The sequence below is a fragment of the Polychytrium aggregatum genome (assembly GCF_025602895.1).
Source record: "Polychytrium aggregatum strain JEL109 chromosome Unknown BJ171scaffold_42, whole genome shotgun sequence".
Taxonomy (NCBI): domain Eukaryota; kingdom Fungi; phylum Chytridiomycota; class Chytridiomycetes; order Polychytriales; genus Polychytrium; species Polychytrium aggregatum.
In genome coordinates, this window is record NW_026516244.1 from 188,907 (window position 1) to 207,753 (window position 18,847).

Sequence of the window (18,847 nt, forward strand, 5' to 3'; positions counted from 1 at the left end):
CATGCTTCAAGGACAGCCCCAAACCCTGGCTGGCTCGATCCGGCTGGCTCGATCCGGCCGGCTCGAGCCGAGGCGTGTGGCGGTCCTCTTGGCCGCTCGCCAGCGCCAACCCACGGCCCCCTTTCTCGCTCCATCTCGGTCCCGCTCTGATCGCCGTTCCTCCTCGCACCCGCACCATGGCCTCCCTCGATCCTTCAGCGTCGGCAGACATCGGCGAGCCGACCGGAATCCAGCTGCAAGTCCTCCAGCTCCAGCGTGTAAAGCTTGTTCTTCCATTGTGTTGCTGTGCATCGCCGACATCGGTCTATGGGTCGCTGGGCTGTCGCTTGCCTCAGCCAAACCTGGCTCAGCCCAGCAGTCTCTGGCCGACTCCAATCCGATCCCGGGACCCTCCCTTGCAGCCTCAGTCGCCTTCCCTGCGTCTCGCACACGTTCTTTTTCGATGGTTTCGCGCAGCATCGAGTGCAAACTCGACCGGCATCCTCCGTAACCCGAGTTCTTCTGCCTCCAACAGAGAATCCAGAAGTTCCTGGATGATACCACACCGCACACCGCCCCACGCTGGATTTTCACCGGATTCGTTGCCGCTGTCTATGCCGTTCGTGCCTTCCTCATCAGCGGATGGTACATTGTCACCGTACGTGCTCCTGGCGCTCTCAAGTTCGTGGACCGGGCCAACTCGGCCGCTTGGCTGGTTGATCGCCCGACGGTGGTTGCGCTGCGATGCCCATGCCTCGATTCGATTCGCTTCGGAGCAGAGCTCGGCTGACCGCAAGCACCTGGATCGAGGGACTGCATAATGGCCGGGGAATGCATCACGGGCACTCGGGCCGTCCGGCTGAACGACCCGTCTCACACTCCGCTTCCTCGCCCCCTCGCCACCTCAGTACGCCCTAGGTATCTATCTCTTGAACCTGTTCTTGGCATTCCTGACGCCAAAGTTCGATCCTGCTACCACGGAGCTCGACGACGAAGCTGATGGCGAAGGCATGTCTCTGCCTACTAAGGCAGATGAAGAGTTCCGACCCTTTGTGCGTCGGCTTCCCGAGTTCAAGTTCTGGTATGCTGTGCTGTCTCCTCGGCACGGGACTGTCTCCGCCAGCAAAGCCCCTCGCTCACTTTGCTGATCATTATCCTTCACTGCCCGTGCAGGTACTCGGCCACGAAGGCGATCCTGATCGCCTTTGTCTGCACGTTTATCCCATTCTTCGACATCCCTGTCTTCTGGCCGATCCTCGTGTAAGGCTCGCCATCTGATGCTGATTGTACAGTCGCGTTACCATCTTATGGCGGTTGCCGCTCAGTGGACGAGCTTGCTGGCTGTAGCTGAGCTGTTGGCGCACTGAATGTCTAATCCGTTCGCTCCCTCACGAACCCAACGACGACGGGAACAGTATCTATTTCTTTATCCTCTTTGGCTTGACCATGAAGCGCCAGATCAAGCATATGATCAAATACAAGTACGTCCCTTGGGACTATGGAAAAAAGGTACAAGATCTGCTGGCCGACGAGCTGTGTGTCAACATCCTGATTCGATTACGCCCTGGCCAGCTAACATCTCTCACCTTGGTTGGAATCTTGGCAGAAATATACCGCAGGCTCTCCTCCCAAAAATAACAAGTAGTGCGTCCTCGTGAAGCCAGTAGACTCGTGAAGCTTGTTGGCACCGTCACCGTTGCGACTAAATGAATAGAGACATCATTTGGCCGTTGGCCGAACATTCCATCGACCACATCTGTTCCGCAATGGACAACATTGCGCCAAGCGGTCCCAGAGAACAGCGTGCCCGTGGGCTATATCCATAGACGCTGTTCTGTTAGTCAACCCCAGATCGCAGATGTGAATCAGTGTGGGTGAGTGCGTGGATGAAGGTGGATTTAATGCGTTTCCAAAATGAAATGGGACACCCCGTTGAGCCATGACAGTGGTTTTTTCTGGAACCTGAATACACCCACCCACTCATTGCAATCATGGCCAAACACAGCACCCTCGATTCTCGCATCGCTGCACTGCGACCGGTGGTCTTCACTCGGAGGCTGCCAAAGTGATCTGTTCTATTTCTTATGGCATAGCTAGACGCATGCCATCGCATATTACGCTGACGAATGAGTTGTGGGCAAGTGTCCCATTTCCCTGAATACAGTGTACCATTGAACGGTCAATTGCCAATTGGAACTCTCATCCATTATGGACAGGACACACATCCCCGGCCGCATGTCGTCGATGGCGATCGTGAGATTGTGATGCTCGCCAAGCCTCCCACAACAACCGACTGCATACTGCCTCGCACAGAGACTCCTTCCATCTGAGCTCGCTGGCATGCGTGTCTGGGCAGACCATGGAATCGGCGCGGCTTGTTGGCCACCCGATTCGAACCAGACACGACATTCTCCACAACAACGGCGCCTTCAGCTTTCGCCCCTTTGCCCCTCGCCCCTTGGCTCCTTGCCATCTGCCTGTGCCTGTTCCTCGCCGACAGCATCCCGCTGCCGTTGTCTCTCCTGCCGGCTTGGCTCCGATATGGTCATCAGCACCCACGACTCGGACGACATGCTCGGCATCGAGGTCCAGCCCATCGAGTCGATGGAGGAGGATGCCGAGATGGTCGAGGTGTCCGCAGTCGAGCCCGAACCTGTTCAGCCCGAACCAGCTCTGCCCGCCGACCCCTTCGACCCTTGGGTCCATCCGGTCGAAGCCTTCATCCGGATGGCCCGCGACGAGCCCGATGCCCTCTGCATCAACACCTACGAGAGCGGCGAGTCTGTGCGCTACTCATACCGCGATGTGTGGAAACATGCATACTCAATCGCCCAGGCTCTCAAGGCTCTCCCTGGCTGGAACGACGACGGCCACGATGCCATCGGCACCTTCTGCGAAGGCGAGGCGCACTGGGTGTTCTTCTCGCTCGCCGTGTGGATGCTGGGCAAGTGAGTATCGGCCCAGATGCTGTGGTTCGATCTGTTTGTTGCATGTTCCTGGCTGTGGATGTTGGAATGTGCTGTGAGCGAGTCCTCCCTCCAGGGATGACAGGCAACAGCCGTGGCTGACTCACCCACGTATCCACCGACAGGAAAACCCTCAACTTTGGTCTCAACTGGCCATCGGCGGTCCGCAAGGCCATCTGTGCGAGGTATAGCATCAGCAGCGATGAGCCAAGGAGGCAGTCCGATTGTGGATGGAGTCGACAGAGCCGGGATTGACCCACGATCGACAAAGCCGGGGACTGACACACTCTCGACCACCATGGCACCCAACAGACACTCGGTCAAGTACATCCTTCACCACTACACCAAGCCTGGCCGCACCATAGGAGTGACGTTGGTGGACGGCGGCACTTTCCCGATGCTCAGCGAGGTCCCTGCTCCATCGCTCGAGCTCTGTGAGCCACTCGACGACTTTGTCGTTTATATTTGCACTTCAGGAACGACAGGTACGTGGAATAGTCAGGAAGAACGGCAGAGCATGATGTCGGATGGTGGACAGCTTGGGGCATGACATGAAGCAAGAGGTTGTGCTGACGATGCATATGCAATCCATAACTCTGCTTCCTGCATCCCGTCGCTCACACAGGCATCCCCAAATCGTGAGTTATCCTGTGGATTCTATCCTGTGTCGCACCTGATGCTTGTTCCCATTCCCAAAGTGATCACATCACCACTCGTTGACTGAATCCTTCTGTGTTTGATGTTGATTGTTGCAGTTTCAAGTTTGCACACACTGGAATGATCACAGGTCGAGCCTCTATTGGAATGCTGAAGAGTAGCGTTGGGCTTTTGCAGGTAACTATGCTTGACATCGAATATCGCATTAATACGTGGGCAATACTGGGTATACTGACATTGATTATTTTTAGGCTCCATCCTTTGTGGCCACATTCGGCTCACTTCCTTGCGTTCTGAATCTTGGAGGATCTGTGTGGATTCCAAAGCCAACATTCCACGCAGTTGAGAAAGCAAAGAACGTTGCTCAAATATTGGATGATGGCCTAAATTTTGTATACATGGTAGGCAACGAGCTCAAAAGTGTGTCTGAATCCATATTGCCAATACAAATGACATACATCCTCCCTCAGACTCCCTCGTTCATGAAGTTGATCATCAGCACCGCCGCTTCCCGGAATCCGAGCTTGAAATGGACGAAGACGAAACGTATTGTACTGGGCTCTGAGCACATCCCCATGAGTATCATTCACAAAATAAGGGATACTCTCCCAAATGCCGAGATTCAGTTGGGCTACGGATCAAGTGAGGTACGTTTGAAGTTGGGAGGTCTGCATGGTCGCCACACTGAATGATAGCTGATATGCATACTGCAACCAGTCAACCTTAATAGGGGCAGTTTCATACTTGCATATTCCTCCAGAAAGCGAAATCCCAGAGAAGCTGGTCTACAAGCTGGCCAAGCCTGGGGTGCGCTGCCTCCTCTTTGACGAGGAGGGCAATATCGTTGATCAAAACGTCTCCAAGAGCGGGATCCTGGTCTTTGCCGTCGATCCCGACCATCCCGTCCGCAACCACCCCAACTTTGTCAACGCCGATCCAAACGACAGACTGGCCTCCTTTGGCTTCCTCAGCGACGGCTCGCCCCGAGTCTGCACCATGGACTGGGTCGAGATGGTCAGCGAGAACGAGTTACGGTCGTTGGAAGGTGAGTGCAATATCCCTGTGCCCACCGAGTGGTCTGTGCCCTCCTTCCACTGGTCCTCCGCCAATCCATCCCACACTCTGCTTCAACATGTCTCTCACACCTCCAGATTCGACCAGAAGATCAAGGTCAACGGTGTCTATGTCGACCTGAACCATCTCGAGGCCCTGGTCGTCCAGCACCTGAGCCACACCATCGCCGACTGTGCGTTTGTCCAGACCTCCGAGAAGAAGATCGTGATGCTGTATGTTCTCCAGGCCCGTCCCACGACCCGCACCGAGCCCAGCGACATCATCCGGATGACCCAGGATCTGCTTGCACTCGTCAACGTCTCCAAGGTGCCGATCCACAACTGCTTCCAGCTCGACGAGATCCCCATGACCGAGATTGGCAAGCGCGACCTCAAGAAGATCAAGTGGATCGCCGAGAACAACGATCTGCACCAAGGATCCGTTGTGTATCCCCGTCTCGCCCCCAGCGAGGCCCCGCTGTATCGCATCGCGGCTGCAATCTCCAGCCTCGGCAGCCAGCTCCTCGGGATTCCCTCTCTCGACGGCCGCAACTACAGCATCAGCGGAGCTGGGTTTGACTCGCTGAGCGTCGGCCGCCTGGCCCTGGCCATCAAGGAAGAGTACGATGTCGAGATCTCGCCGATGATGCTGCTCTCGAACGGCCTGACGCCCCTCGATGTCGCCCAGCTGGTGATTGATCTCCAAGGCAACCACCCGCTGATGCCGCCGAGGGTCTCCCTCCACTTGTCTTTCCCGAGTCGCCTCGCGGCATCGTCCTGACGGGGGCCACTGGCTTCCTCGGATCGTTCCTGCTGTACGAGCTGGCTGCCAAGTACCCTGCTGCCAGGATCTACTGTCTGGTCCGAGCCGCGAGCGACCAGGCTGCCATCGACCGCATCTTTGAGACAGCCAGGAAGCTGATCCTCAACCCGCAGCAGACGCACTACCTCGTGAACAATGTCAGGCCACGACTCGTTGGTGTCTGCGGCGATCTGTCGCTCGACCAGTGGGGACTGACCAACAAGCGATGGAAGAAGATCAGCAAGGAGACCGACATGGTTGTGCACTGCGGCGCCGAGGTGCACTGGCTCGACGACTATGAGGCGCTCAAGGGGCCGAATGTCCTGGGTACGGCGACGGCCCTGCGGCTGGCCACGACCCACCACTTGAAGCCGCTGCACTTCATCTCGGCGGTCGGGGCGATTCCCATGGCACGGGGTGCAAGGACGCCGCTCGAGGAGAGGGTGTATTCCAACTGGAACGTCTCTGGCGGGTATGCACAGACCAAGTGGGTCTCTGAGCAGCTGATCAACAAGGCACGATCGAGGGGAGTGCCTGCGACGATCATCCGACCATCGCTGATTGCAAGCGACAGTGTCTATGGAGGTGAGTCACTGGGTGTAATATGGCAATGTGGTGTGGTGGTGTGGTGGTGGTGCAGCAGCTCATCTCGGCTCACTCTCACTCTCACTCTCACTCTCACTCTCACTCTCACTCTCACTCTCTCAGTGTGCCACTCGGACGACTACATCTGGCAGTATATCAAGGGGTGCATCCGCATCGGGATCGCTCCCTCCAATGCCACCCCCGTGATCATCACCATGAATCCAGTCGACCATGTCGCCAAGGTGGTCGCTGCGATCGCAGCCTCCGAGGTGGCCCTGCCCAAGTTTGTGTTCCACATCAGCGACCCAGAGCGCAGGTGAGATGAGCGAGCCGAGTGGCAAGCAGACAGGGAAGGCAGCAGGATGAGTGCCATTCCTCGGCAGTCACGCACTCACCCACACCACCATCCCACACATCCTGTCCCTCGGCCCACCTCGCAGCGTCGTCACCGAAACTCGACTCTTTGAGATCGTCAATGCCTATGGCTGGCCCGTCATGTTCGAGACCCGCGAGCGATTCAAGGCCCTGCTTTACCGACCGTCGCTGCCCAACGGCTCGTCGATGCTGACGCTCATGCATCTGATCCTGAGCATGTCCTTCCTGGTCGACAACACCAACACCCGGTCGATCTATCCGGCCCTCGGTTCCCAGGCCGGGAGGATCGCCGGGCGAGGGCTGCTGTACCTGACCCACATCGGGTATCTGCCACCTCCTCTGAACGCTCCGTCGCCGCTGAGACCCGAGGAGCACCCGCGGCCCAACATCTTCCGTCCCGACACCCACAACTAACTCGGTGGTGGAGGTCACTGCATGTTTGGCAGTGCCATTCATGATGCATCCCATGCACAGCCATGGTCCTCCACTGGTGGTGCCTCACACAATCCCAGTCGTGACACCACATTCCATCGATATACGGTGCTCCAAAAACGGCATCAATATCGATGTTACACTGCGAAAGACAAACCAAAGTATACCTATCCAGAAGGATGATGCAAGAGAGGGAGACTGCGTATGACTCTTGTCAGTATGGGAGAGAATACACATCAATTCAGCTCCCTGGTACGATCGAATTCAGCAGTCGATCCTGGGTTTTGGGGATTCAATCTTTGAATGCTTTAAACCTATCCAGGAGTCGTTTGACATCCCCTTTAGCCCTACTACCGCCATTGCGCTCTTGGCCCAGCCCGGCTGTCTCTGCACCCAGCGAAGCAGTTCTATATCCCGGCTGGATGCTTCCAAGTCGATCGAGAGTGACTCTCGGTTTTGCAAGAATCCAGTGTCGAATGGCGTCGTCGAAGCAGCCGCCTGAATCAAGCAACAGAGTTCGTCGTCGGCGCTGCAGTTCCTCGAGTCTTGGTCGCTGGTTCTCAAAGTACTTTGGTGCGTCGAGCGTGAGATATAGCTCCGTAAGGCTACTCCAGTACGGCTGCAGGAATGGCAGGATTGTGGCTGTTGTTTCGGTGGGCTGGAGCAGCCGATCAAGCAGACCTGGGTAGCTTCCGTTGGTCAACCGACTGCTTGTGTAGAATCCCGCAGGTGTGAATGGGCGGCAAAACTCAAGGCCGCTCAGAACGGCCATCGCCATTTGAGCATCCCGGAATGATTCAGCACACGCTTCGGCGATACGTGCCCAGTGCTCGGCTGTTTGGACGGCGATAGATTCGGTTGGACACTCGAGAATTGTCATGGAGACCATGCGATCGACAAAGAGGCCAAACTCGAGGGAGGCTCGCACGGACAACGGCCATTTGGAGTACGCCGCCGCCATCGCAGTGTCGATCGTTGCCATCGATGGTGTGGCCGTTCCGGCGACTGTGCCAGAAACTTGTGCTGAGGCGGACGTCTGGACAACAATGAGAACGTCGCTCCAGCGGATTTCGCAAAAAAGTTCGTTGTTGATGGCTGCCATCTGAGCAGCAACGGCATCGACGGGTAAGTCGACAATGGTCTTGGCCTCGATTTCAGATACCGTTGCCTGGAGATTTGCCAGCTCGCGCTTGATGCTGTCAATCTGCTGTCGCAAGTTTTGAGCCAGGGCGGATCCATGTGCATCCTGGATGCACTCGAGCTGCAGCTCGCAGGCAAGGGAGTGGTCTTTGAGCGTTGCGAGAGCGTTGGCCTTGGGCGGGGTGGGGACGAGCGGCAGATAGCTGCGGGACAGCTGCGAAAAGGTCGATCTAAAGCGCTCGCATTGCTGTGCTGCCGAACTCCGGGTATCGCCCATACTTGCTGAAATCGCCGATGTCGGGTCAGGCTGGGCGAAAGGTGGGTCGCTTGCGTTGGCTTGCTGACCGCAGCCAATATCCGGAGATTGGAGATGAGGAGCCGCATCGGGAATGGGAGAGCTGCTTCTTGGCATTTGTTCTGGCTGGCTGGGGACGCCAAGACATTCGCCACCATCCACGAGGAGGCTCGCCTCTGTCTCGTGCGATTCGGATCGAGAGCTGGAGGTTGTGCCGGCCGGGCGATGGGTTATATCCAGTGCGGTGGGCTCGTGCGGGAGGAGTCCGAGGCCGCCGTTTGCATCAGCGTTTGCATCAGCGTTTGCATCGGCAGCGCCACAGCCAGACTCGGGGCTGCTTGCCGAGTCCCGGATATCTTCGGCTTGAGGTGGCTTCATGGGCTTGCTTGCACATCCATCCGCATCTCCAACGACGATGCGCTCACACCCTGGCGCTTCGTGAAGCGATTCTGCTTCATGCCCAAGGTCCTTTCCTGAAGCCGTGTCCGTATCGCTTTCTCCGTCGTGATCACCGACCTTGTCCTCCTCCTCCTCCTCATCGTCATCATCATCGTCGTCGTCGTCGTCGTCGTCGTCGTCGTCGTCGTCGTCATCGTCGTCGTCATCGTCGTCGTCATCGTCATCAGTACTAACGGCGCCGGTGGCAATGTCCTCCAACTCTGTGAGGCTGGTGAGTTGGAAGTGTCTTAGTGATCAACAAGTCAGACAAGCGCTCGCATGGTTCTCGCGACATACCACAGGTGTGCGAGTCCAAAAAGCTTGATGGCATCTTCGGGCGAACTTTCGACTGCTGTCCGGATGCGCCTGGCACGCTTCGTCAGTGCATCGTCGGGAATCGGGAGGGTCTTGAACCTGGTCTGGGTGCTGAGACGGTCGAGAATGATTGAGACGGCCTTGGCATAGAGCAAAAATGCCTTGGCCAGGTTTCTCCTGGAGACGCAGCGCTCGGCGTCCGAGATCTGAATGTCGAGGTCGTCCATGAACGGCGTATCTGGGCGAGATGTGGACGGGGCCAGCGAACAGGCGGTGTGCGTTTGGAGGGCGGTTTTGGGGAACAAGCCGGGGCGGATCGACACAGCCACACGACAAGCCACACGACAAGCCACACGACAAGCCACACGACAAGCCACACGACAAGCCACCGAACAATCTCGTTCGCATGGGTCCGCGACCCTTGTGCTTGGGCGGTTCGTCCGCTCCTTCCGCTCAGCACTGCACCGCTGCCCTCTGCCCTCCATCAGGTTTACCACCCGGCCCGCCATCCAGCTCGCCATCTAGCGCCCCTTCCCGACCGCCATGCATCTCCTCGTTCGCAACGCCCTCAAGACCTCCTGTGCTGCCGCTTCCCAGGGCGTCCGCCACGTCTCGGCTGCCAGAGCCTTCAAGCTGGTGCCTCTCTACACGGCCAAGGTCAAGGCCACTGGCGGACGGTGAGCTCTCCATTGAGAATGATCAAAGCTCCAGGCTGTGATCTGCATATCATATGGGTCATATCATCGTGCAAAGGACATTCCTAGCTTGCCAAAGAGATTGCCGCGATGGGTGCTGATTGTCGTAACTCTGACCCTGCAGGGTTGGCCGCATTCTCTCGGACGACTATGTGCTCAACATGCCGCTGATCACTCCAAAGGGACTTGGCGGACCAGGCAAGTTGCTGATCAGCCTGCCCTGCGCTACTTTTCATAGCCGCGCCCAACAGCATCCTCGATCACATCCTCGATCGCCTCCATTTTCTGCCAACAGAAGGGCGACAGGATCGACGCCCTGAGCAAGATCATTCGGTCTGACCTGCCTTCGCCTCCACAACTTTGTAACAGGTGGCCCTCAGACCAACCCCGAGCAGCTGTTTGCTGGCGGCTATTCGGCGTGCTTCCTCGGCGCCTACAAGCTCGCTGCGGCCAACAGCAAGGTCGCTCTCTCGCCCGAAACCAGCATCACTGCAGCCGTTGACATTGGCAAGGCTGCCGATGGAGGCTTTGTCCTGGCCGTTGAACTGGTCGTCAACGCCCCCGGACTGGATAAGGCCACCGCCCAGAAGCTGGCCGAGAACGCCCACCAAATCTGCCCCTATTCGCGTGCAACTCGCGACAATATTGAAGTCAAGCTCACGGTTGTCTGAGCCGTCGACAGATTCCCGAGCGGCAGTTGTGAGGCTCTCCACTTGAGCCACTGCGGCAATTCCCATATCCAATCTTCGACCCAATACATTGCTTGAGGCTCTTGGCGGCCGTAAAGCTGCAGTGCGACGGGGCAGTGTGAGGAAACAAATCGGGGGGGGGGCGCATGGTCATGTTCATGGCGAGCCCGAGATCCATCCGAGATGCATCCAAGCAGCAGCGGGACACACCACTTCCTTCAAGTGCCCTGTTCGAAATAGGTTCTGCAACTTGGAGCAGGATCCACCGCTTCATTTTCGAGCGGTCGAATCAGCCGCATTCCTACTTCATGCCAATCAGCCGCGATCAATCGATCTGGCGGTGTCGCTGCGGGGCATCCCTTGCCTTAAGAATCTACCTTCCTCGCCCCTTCGATCTGCTCGGCCTCTGTCTCTTTGGTTTCTGCCTGGAGCCTCGACTTCGTTCCCTACGCGATTGCATCATCAACGACAGTGTCCAGCCAAGATGGCAATGGAATATAAACATACCATTGTGGATGCCCACCCTAAGCCGATTCTCTGCGTCCAGTTCAATCCCTTCCGGCGCGAAATCTATACGGGCGGGGAGGGTATGCGGATGGCCGAGCATGTCAATCGTCGTGCTGCGCGGAGGATCGCCTGGTTCGGGTGCCTGTGCTGACGATATGTTGCCTGCGTCCGTGCGGCATCCGACACACAGATGCCATGATTCGTGTCTGGGAATGCGAGTCCGGCAAGCTTCTCAACTGCTTCTCGGAGCACACTGGCTGGATCTCCTCGCTGCTCTACTGCAAGGAGCTCAAAACGCTTTTCTCGTGCTCGATCGACGGCTTGATCATTGCCTGGGGATGGAGCCCCAGCGGCAGCGGCAAGGTGTTGCAAAAAATAGCGGTTTGTATCTCGACCGACAAGCAGCTACGCTCGAGCTTGGGTCAAAGTGCGGTCCAAGTATCGATGTGCCGAGTCAACCGCATATCAACATGGAGCGAGACCATATAGTAGGAGTACTGGCCCGATGTGTGTCTCTGGCGAAACGCTGATGATCTGTCCCTGACCTCCTTCATATGTGGCTTCTCCCGTCATCAACGGTGCTCACAACCGGACTTGGCCGGCCAGACGGGCTCGCCAGTGTTCTCGTTGGCATACAACGCCCGTCGACAGCAGCTTCTTGTCGGCTGCACCAAGCGAGTGCGCATTTTCCGCGTGATCCAAAACGACGATATGCACTCGACCTCGGACGTTCTTGATCCCAAATCCGTATCGTGCACGGAGCACACGGACATTGTCAGCTGCATTGTGTCGTGCGAAGGTCGCTTCTATTCGGCCGGGTAAGTAGCTATCGCGCGCGTTGATGGCTTTTCAAGTGCAACGCCCAGGCCTTTTCTGATATTGTCGGGAACGGCGGCGACCTTCATGATTGTAATAGAGGCCTTCTGGGGGGGGGATATGTTCGCTCGTCCATGTTCCATGGGAACTCGCGTCAGCATGTCGCCCGGTGCCGATGCATCTCATCCCCCGCGCTTCTCTGGTACTGATCTGCTCCAACGGCTCTGTCCACAGGTACGATCGCAAAATCGTCATTTATGACATACCCCACCACGGCGATCTCAAAATCAACGTCTCACATTCCATCTGCAATGCCCACGATGCCGCCATCTCATGCATGGTGTATGGGAAAGACGCCGATAACAGCTGGTGAGTCTGATGCAGCGGTTGCTTTCTACCCAATCTTGCATCGGTCGCGTCGCTCGTCGACAGCTTTGGCTCTGCGTTCAGCAGTTGCTCTAACCCAACTCCACCTCGATCTCGACCAGGCTCATCACTGGCGCCTTTGACAAGATTGTCAAACTCTGGTCGCTCGACGGAAATCTGCTGCAAAAGTTTGACGGCTTCAGGTAGGTTTTGATGTAGAGGACCGGCGTGTTGTGAGGCGAGAGTATGCTCGCACACAGCATCATTCGCGGATCCGACAACGATTGAAACCGAAAGGAAACGCTGGTTCCGCAGTCGATCCGCTGTGTCGATTGCTGCACTTGTGTCAGCACTGATCACGAAGACTCACTCTTCCTGTTTCCTCAATCCGTCTCTCGGCACCCATCTTGGGTCCGGTTTTGGAACCCTGTCGCTGCACATTGCATCCGATGCCCCAAGCGACACCATCAACTCAGTCTGCTATGTGATTCCGACACAAACCTTGTGGATCACTGCCAGCTCGTCCTGTCCCGTAGTCTTTGATCCCCGCAGTGGCATCAATGCAAGTATCTGTTCGTCGTGCTGACGACACCGGTCCCTCCTCTTTCCCAGTGACCTCGTCGTCAGAGCGACACGCACTCTGCGAGCATGATGGGGACTAAGGCGGATTATGTTGAGTTCCTGACGATTGGAACCTTCCTTTTCCACTATCACTCCAGGTCTCCGACTTTGTCTCCACAGACAACGAGCTCTTTCACCAGCACAATGGAGCATTTTTCTTCAGACAGCTTCTCTTCGTTCCGGAGATTAACGAAGTCATTGGGCTCTCGAACCGCCGATCGGTAACGACATGGAAATACAATCCCGTGGCATCCGTGACGGTTCTCTCGGGACACACCGATGTTGTGGAGTGCCTTGCGCTCAGTAAGTCGGACGTGCACGATCCGAGCTCGATTGTTTGAACTGGTACAGCCATAACACTGACTGAACTTCCACCGTGAGAACGAACATGGGACTTCCCGGTTCCAGAGTCGCTGATGTGTTGATGATTTTGTTGCTAGCGACCAAGGAGCCCCTTCTGATTTTCAGTGGCGGCGGCGACGGTGTCATCCGAAAATGGGAGCGACTGCAGCTGAACTCATTCATGTACAGGTATGCGAGCAGGGTGGAAGGGGGTCAGCTGGTAGGGATATCACAGCTTGGTTCGGCACGCATACCTGGGTCAAAGGAACCGTTTCTGTGAGCAAGCACAGAATCTCGCTTTGACCATGGCTTTTCTTTCAGCCAAGAGACCTTGGCGCTTCCAAAGGAAGAGAAGCCAGACGAAGAGGTGTTTCACAACCACATATCCAAGGATCCGGAAGAACGACGAAAGAAGCAAGCCGCTCTACACAAACGGGTGACAAAGAGCCTGAGCTCATGGAAGCGAGTCATGCAGGAGGATTTGGAAGGGCACAAATCGCAAGTGGAGCTGATGGCCCGGAGCACCGTCAAGGAGTGGAGACGCAAGCACATCATGATGAACGAGCGACAGTCCACCTCCAGCGACGAGGCTGAGAAGAAGAGCATCGCACAGAAAAAGAAGGCGGAGATCGCCAAAGATTTGACCAAGCCGGCCAAATCCGGGGTGCTGTCGCTCTTCTACTACGAAGACCTGGACTATCTCATCTCTGGATACGAAGACAGCCGCATCCGTAAGCCGAGGCAGTGTCGAGTGCGGTGGGGCATGAATGTGTGCATCCGGTCGGTATGGACGGCGGCTGAAGATGTGCATGTGGTGGCACTGGCATCGATGGCGATTCGTCGCCTGAGCCTCGCGGCCGGGGAAAGATGCTGCCGAATGGATCAAGCTGTGTGGTGCAATCCCTGCTCGCAGCGAGTCCTCCGATGCGAAGCCATCGCTCCCCTTGCAATCAAGTCATCTTCGATGGACAAAGTATTAAATCTGCGACAAATGATATGGCCGGCGCAGATATCTGGGGATACAACATCGAATCAATGAAGTTCACCGCTGAAATGCAGGCTGCCGCCGATTTCGGCAACGGCGAGGGCCTCGAGTCGGGAATCACGGGCGAGAGCGTCACCAATCGAGTGGCTGGAATGTCGCTGAAGCACACGCTGCAGAATCACAAAGACGGAGTTTCATGTCTGACATGCTTCAATCTGGAAGGCCGACACTGGATGGTAGGACTCATTGGGATGTGTATATCGGCGCTAGACAGCTGCTGGCTCGGCCGTGTCGCCGACTTGACCCCATTTTGCCCCGCTCGCATCAGGTTAGCAGCGGCTGGGACCGCCGGATCTGCATCTGGGATCTCAGGACTGTCAGGCTGCACGACGTGTTTCGCCACGGGTCCTCGAGCGGTCTGGCCAGTGGCAAGGATGAATATGCGGCCGATGGAATCATTCTCGATATTGAATACGCTCCAGAGCTCAACGAAATCGGATACGCCAGTGCAGACAAGATGGCCTACATTCGGAAGTTCTCGCCAAAGGGGGATGAGATGAAGCTCCAGTGTGTGCTGCAGGGCCACGAGGCCGAAGTGACTCGGGTATGCGGCAAACGAAGAGCCACAGTGTCGGGCTCTTGTTGAATCGAGCGTTAGGGATCGCTGGCTAAATGTGCCCTCACTGGAATTGCTAGATTCGATGGAACGAAAAGTTTGAACAGTGGGTCACTGGGTCCGAAGACCGCACCGTTCGAATATGGGTACGTTCGGGGACACGATTCAACGAGACTCGATCTGGACAGGAGGGTGCAGGATCATCTCCGTTGATGATATGGCAGTCGAACTGGATGCTGCACTTCGTCGAGGGGTGTGCGCATGTGTTGTCCTGTTTGTCGTTGTTTCAGTCACCAAGGGCCCAGCAGGCATTTGCACAGCATTTGACACCCACTCGACCGCAGCTTTGAGCAAAGTGATCGATGTATCTCACATCCGGTTGGATCCGATATGACCTCATCTCGCATGCTTTGTATATGGCTTGCGGACGCTGCTCGCGCACCTTTCCCACACCCCACCGAAATCGTGCAGCCCAAGGAAGGCATTCCATGCTTGAGGGTGGTCAACAACGACGGCCCGTTGACGGCGCTTTCGATCGATCTCTTCAACGGCTGCATCATCACGGGATCACAAGATCGAGCGATACGGGTGTTTGATCCGTCGCTGAAAGAATGCAGTATGGTCCAAAAGAACGTTGGACACACAGACGAAATCAAAGCAATCTTGCACATCCCCGGACGCAACCAGGTGAGCCATAGCCAGGCTTCTGAAGGAGCTTGGCTCTGGACGCCATGATCGAGGAAAGGATCGAGGACAGGATCGAGGACAGGATCGAGGACAGGATCCAGCAAGACGGAAGGGTAGGGCGACCGCATACATCCTTCTATGGTCATTGCCCTCCAACACAGCATTCATTTCATCTCTTCAGTATGTCTCGGCCGCATGGGATAACACCTTGAGAATCTGGAACGGTGGGTGCTTCTGGATGGCACTTTTGGTCTGCCATTCGGCTGGTTGGTTGATTTGTTGGCATCTCTGTGGTGGTGGTGGTGGTGCCTTTGCCGCTGACGAGTCTCGATGCGCTGCTCTGTGCCATATCTTGTTCCCATTCTCAGCCTATCTGAAGAAAGGTATGAAGATACGCGTCGCTCTTGGTCTGCGAGTGCGCTTCCTGTTGAAGGCTGCGATCGGCCTGTTGGTTCGGCTGCCCTATCCTGACCCCGCCGTCTTCCAACCAGGACAACGCCGTGTGTCGACAAAGTCATCGGGCGACTACCATGCTATGGGCTTCTTTGACGAGATTGACGAGGTACGCAGCGGAACGAAAGCCTGTCTGATGCTGAATTGTCCGGTGAATGGCTGAATCCATCTGCTGAATCGTGGGAGCCCGGATCAAGCGCCCAGCAGGACAGTTCGAGGCGCAAGACGAGCTTGTGCGGGATCCCTCATTGCCTTGCTCCTGTCTCGGCTTTGGGTAGGCTCAATCGGCGGAAGCGACTGCTGCAGCTGCGGCTTCAAAACCAGCAAACTCCAAGGACCAAGTCGAGCTGCCAAAGAAACTGGACGTTGCAACCGAAAAATCGGTATGTTCCCAGTCCTTTGTGCCAAGGAGTGATGCAGTTGCAGTCATGCTCGCTACTGACGCCCTCATGCCAATATCCTCATCCATACACCCCTGGTCAAACCAAAGTTCGAGCAAACACAGCTTGAGGATGAGCTTCGCCAAACCCTGAACGATCTGGAGACAGCCATAATGAATCCATCGGTAAGGCTGGGCATTGATGCAACGGAACAGGTTGGCGATTGGAACAAAGCACGACAACCCGTCTTGGTTGAAAGCTGAAGCCTTCGATGTGATCCTCACAGGGCCCCAAGAAACCATAGCCGTGATGCACATCTTTGGTGCATCGATGGTGCATGTTTGGCACCGACACACCAATCTGGCGGTGTTCCCACAGCGATCGAGCCGATTACAGCGTTTCCAAAATGAAATGAGACACCTCCGTTTTTAACCAGGACAGTGTTTTTTCTGGAACCTGAATACACACACCCACTCATCGCATTCATGGCCAAGCAAGTATGTCCAAGGAGACCGAAGTGGTGATTGCCTTTGGGAATGCTTCGTGGAAGCAAGGGAAGGGATACACATCCAGCCCACGGAGACTCAGGTTTGCCAAGTATTTCGAGCAGTTCACCCACCACCAGAGACGACCACCAGACCCATCCGTCTCCAAGATCCATGTGTGCTCGGTGAACGAGTTCAACACATCCCAGGTGTGCTCACATTGCCGGGAATTCAAGCGACTTGAGTCACCCGAGCATCTTGATATCGAGAAACCACATTATGTACGGAGCTGTACAAGCTGCCATACGCTGTGGGATCGTATCATCGCCCGTGCTCGTCACCATCGGCATCATCTGGCCAGACATTCAACCAACATCGTTCGGTCTGCATTCGGTTTGGCCGAGAGGCAACCGAGAAGAAACCGAGAAGAAGCCGAGAGGAGCACGCCACACACACACGCGGTGCTGGATCTGCCACCGCCTTTCTGGTTTCTGGCCTTTGGCTTCGTCGGCCTCGATCTACCCCATCGAGCCCTTCCTCCCCACCACGCCCCGCAGCCAAGATGTCGTCCCTAGACATGTCACTTGAAGAGATTGCTTCGTCCCGGCGATCGAATGACAGCCGATCCCGGGGCTCGCAGCGCCGGAACCGAGACACGGAGGTCGACGACTTTGCCGTCACGGATCGTCGCTCGGGCGGCAATCGCCGTGCCTCTGGAGGATTTGCTGGCCGCCAGCAGCAGCAGCAGCGAAGCAGCCCTTACTCTCGCAGAAGACGAGACGACGGCGATTCGAACGACACATGGACTCACGATCTGTTTGAGGCCGATGGCCGCTCGGGCCGCGCGAGTCGCTCGGAGCGATCGACGGCGTCGGAAGCCTCGGCTCGTCTGCAGATCAGCAACCTGCACTGGAATGTAAGCCTTTCCTCTCCCGTGGTTGTTGGCGATTTTGTGATCGCTGGTGGATCCGTGTGCTGGTGGATCTGTGCGCTGGTGGATCTGTGCGCTGCCCCGATGTTCACGTCTTGCTTTCGCCGCCTGTTGTCCCCCGCATCGACTCACCTATGGGGCATTTGCATAATACGTGCGCTGTGCCGGCTGCATGCGACCAAACCCAAAGCGAACGCGACACACAATTGACTTGATCCGGCCGCAATTGTCTGCTTCCAGGTCTCGGAGAAGGATCTATTAGAGTTGTTTGGGTTAGTGTCCGGATAGAGCAGCACGATCTGAACGGCACGGGTGCTTCTTCGGTGGATGCCCGTATTGATGAGCCATGCGAATCGGACCTGCTCAGATCGATTGGCCCCCTCAAGAGCGCCAGGATCAAGTTCGACAACTCGGGTCGGTCTGACGGCGTTGCCTTCGTGGAGTATGAGAGCGTCCGGGATGCAACAAACGCGATCAGCACCTTCGACGGCCGCAGCCTCGATGAAATGCCGATGAAGGTCGCCTATGCCCCCTTGGGCCGAGATCGCTCGACAAAGACGGGTGGTATCCAGTCCCGACTGGGCCCTCCTGCCTCCGGCGGCCCCATCAGCTCGAGACTGGGTCCCAGACCGTCAGAGAGCAGCCGCCCAAGCCGTGGTGGAGCCAGACAGGACGACAAGCGATCGACCCGTCCACGCCCCGCTACTCACGAGAGCCTCGACGCCGAAATGGACCAGTACATGACCGGCCAGAGCAGCAAAGACGAAACAGGAACCATGGATCTTGACGCTGCTGGAACCTCGGGCGGTGCTCCCGGCGGACGATCCATCGTCAGCTATGCCGACGCCTAGAGACATGAGCTGCTTGGCTTGAAGGCCCCCTTGTCCGCTTGCTGATATTCTTGCGCAACAGCTCCGGGTTGTGAGGATATTTTAATTCAGTCACGGCACCATCGTCGTTCCTGTAGGACACCCTGCTTGGGACCACCGATAGCGGTTGCATTCCATCCTGAATACATATGGCCAAGAGCACAAATGTTCACATAGCCTTCGGGATCAATGATGGGTTCTGAGAAAATGAGGGTGCTGTATTTCGGAACACATAGAGAGGGGGGGGGTCTCTTTCTTGGGAAGACGGCGTGTGATCAAGGGCGGATGGCGGATGGCGGATGGTGGATGGCGGATAGCTGCCTATGGGTTGCCTATGGGTTGCAAATGGCTTGGATGGTGGCCGGTGCT

At 56.5% G+C, this 18,847-nt stretch overlaps 6 protein-coding genes across 6 annotated transcripts; 5 read left to right on the top strand and 1 right to left on the bottom strand.

The window, feature by feature from the left end:
- Window positions 1-132: 132 nt before the first annotated feature.
- Window positions 133-1,975, top strand: BJ171DRAFT_519271 (RER1 retention in endoplasmic reticulum 1). Its single transcript, XM_053112329.1, has 6 exons — window positions 133-257; window positions 515-637; window positions 888-1,060; window positions 1,153-1,239; window positions 1,395-1,488; window positions 1,586-1,975. The coding sequence occupies exons 1-6, from the start codon at window positions 177-179 to the stop codon at window positions 1,622-1,624; spliced, it is 597 nt and encodes a 198-aa protein (XP_052963228.1). The 5' UTR covers window positions 133-176; the 3' UTR covers window positions 1,625-1,975.
- Window positions 1,976-2,520: 545 nt separating this feature from the next.
- On the top strand, window positions 2,521-6,830 carry BJ171DRAFT_585489 (male sterility protein-domain-containing protein; the record flags this gene model as incomplete). Its single annotated transcript, XM_053114364.1, has 11 exons — window positions 2,521-2,927; window positions 3,071-3,130; window positions 3,258-3,430; window positions 3,571-3,583; window positions 3,701-3,779; window positions 3,854-4,003; window positions 4,073-4,249; window positions 4,320-5,345; window positions 5,414-6,041; window positions 6,165-6,357; window positions 6,482-6,830. 11 exons carry the CDS (start codon window positions 2,521-2,523, stop codon window positions 6,828-6,830), a joined length of 3,255 nt encoding a protein of 1,084 aa, XP_052963229.1.
- A 182-nt stretch (window positions 6,831-7,012) lies between these two features.
- BJ171DRAFT_218882 (uncharacterized protein) lies at window positions 7,013-9,290 on the bottom strand. Its single transcript, XM_053106461.1, has 2 exons — window positions 9,019-9,290; window positions 7,013-8,950 (listed from the first exon to the last, which is right to left on the bottom strand). Exons 1-2 carry the CDS (start codon window positions 9,261-9,263, stop codon window positions 7,141-7,143), a joined length of 2,055 nt encoding a protein of 684 aa, XP_052963230.1. The 5' UTR covers window positions 9,264-9,290; the 3' UTR covers window positions 7,013-7,140.
- Window positions 9,291-9,451: 161 nt separating this feature from the next.
- Window positions 9,452-10,557, top strand: BJ171DRAFT_218923 (OsmC-like protein). The gene is made up of 3 exons (XM_053106463.1): window positions 9,452-9,713; window positions 9,856-9,929; window positions 10,101-10,557. The coding sequence occupies exons 1-3, from the start codon at window positions 9,580-9,582 to the stop codon at window positions 10,400-10,402; spliced, it is 510 nt and encodes a 169-aa protein (XP_052963231.1). The 5' UTR covers window positions 9,452-9,579; the 3' UTR covers window positions 10,403-10,557.
- A 1-nt stretch (window position 10,558) lies between these two features.
- Window positions 10,559-16,675, top strand: BJ171DRAFT_218921 (WD40-repeat-containing domain protein). Its single transcript, XM_053106462.1, has 19 exons — window positions 10,559-11,007; window positions 11,118-11,308; window positions 11,534-11,745; window positions 11,978-12,112; window positions 12,232-12,312; window positions 12,569-12,671; window positions 12,829-13,033; window positions 13,171-13,261; window positions 13,394-13,803; window positions 14,082-14,293; window positions 14,386-14,661; window positions 14,754-14,819; window positions 15,145-15,360; window positions 15,542-15,584; window positions 15,729-15,743; window positions 15,852-15,922; window positions 16,092-16,196; window positions 16,304-16,378; window positions 16,480-16,675. The coding sequence occupies exons 1-19, from the start codon at window positions 10,905-10,907 to the stop codon at window positions 16,495-16,497; spliced, it is 2,628 nt and encodes an 875-aa protein (XP_052963232.1). The 5' UTR covers window positions 10,559-10,904; the 3' UTR covers window positions 16,498-16,675.
- A 510-nt stretch (window positions 16,676-17,185) lies between these two features.
- Window positions 17,186-18,654, top strand: BJ171DRAFT_519301 (uncharacterized protein). Its single transcript, XM_053112330.1, has 3 exons — window positions 17,186-17,594; window positions 17,850-17,881; window positions 17,977-18,654. The coding sequence occupies exons 1-3, from the start codon at window positions 17,241-17,243 to the stop codon at window positions 18,458-18,460; spliced, it is 870 nt and encodes a 289-aa protein (XP_052963233.1). The 5' UTR covers window positions 17,186-17,240; the 3' UTR covers window positions 18,461-18,654.
- Window positions 18,655-18,847: the final 193 nt, after the last annotated feature.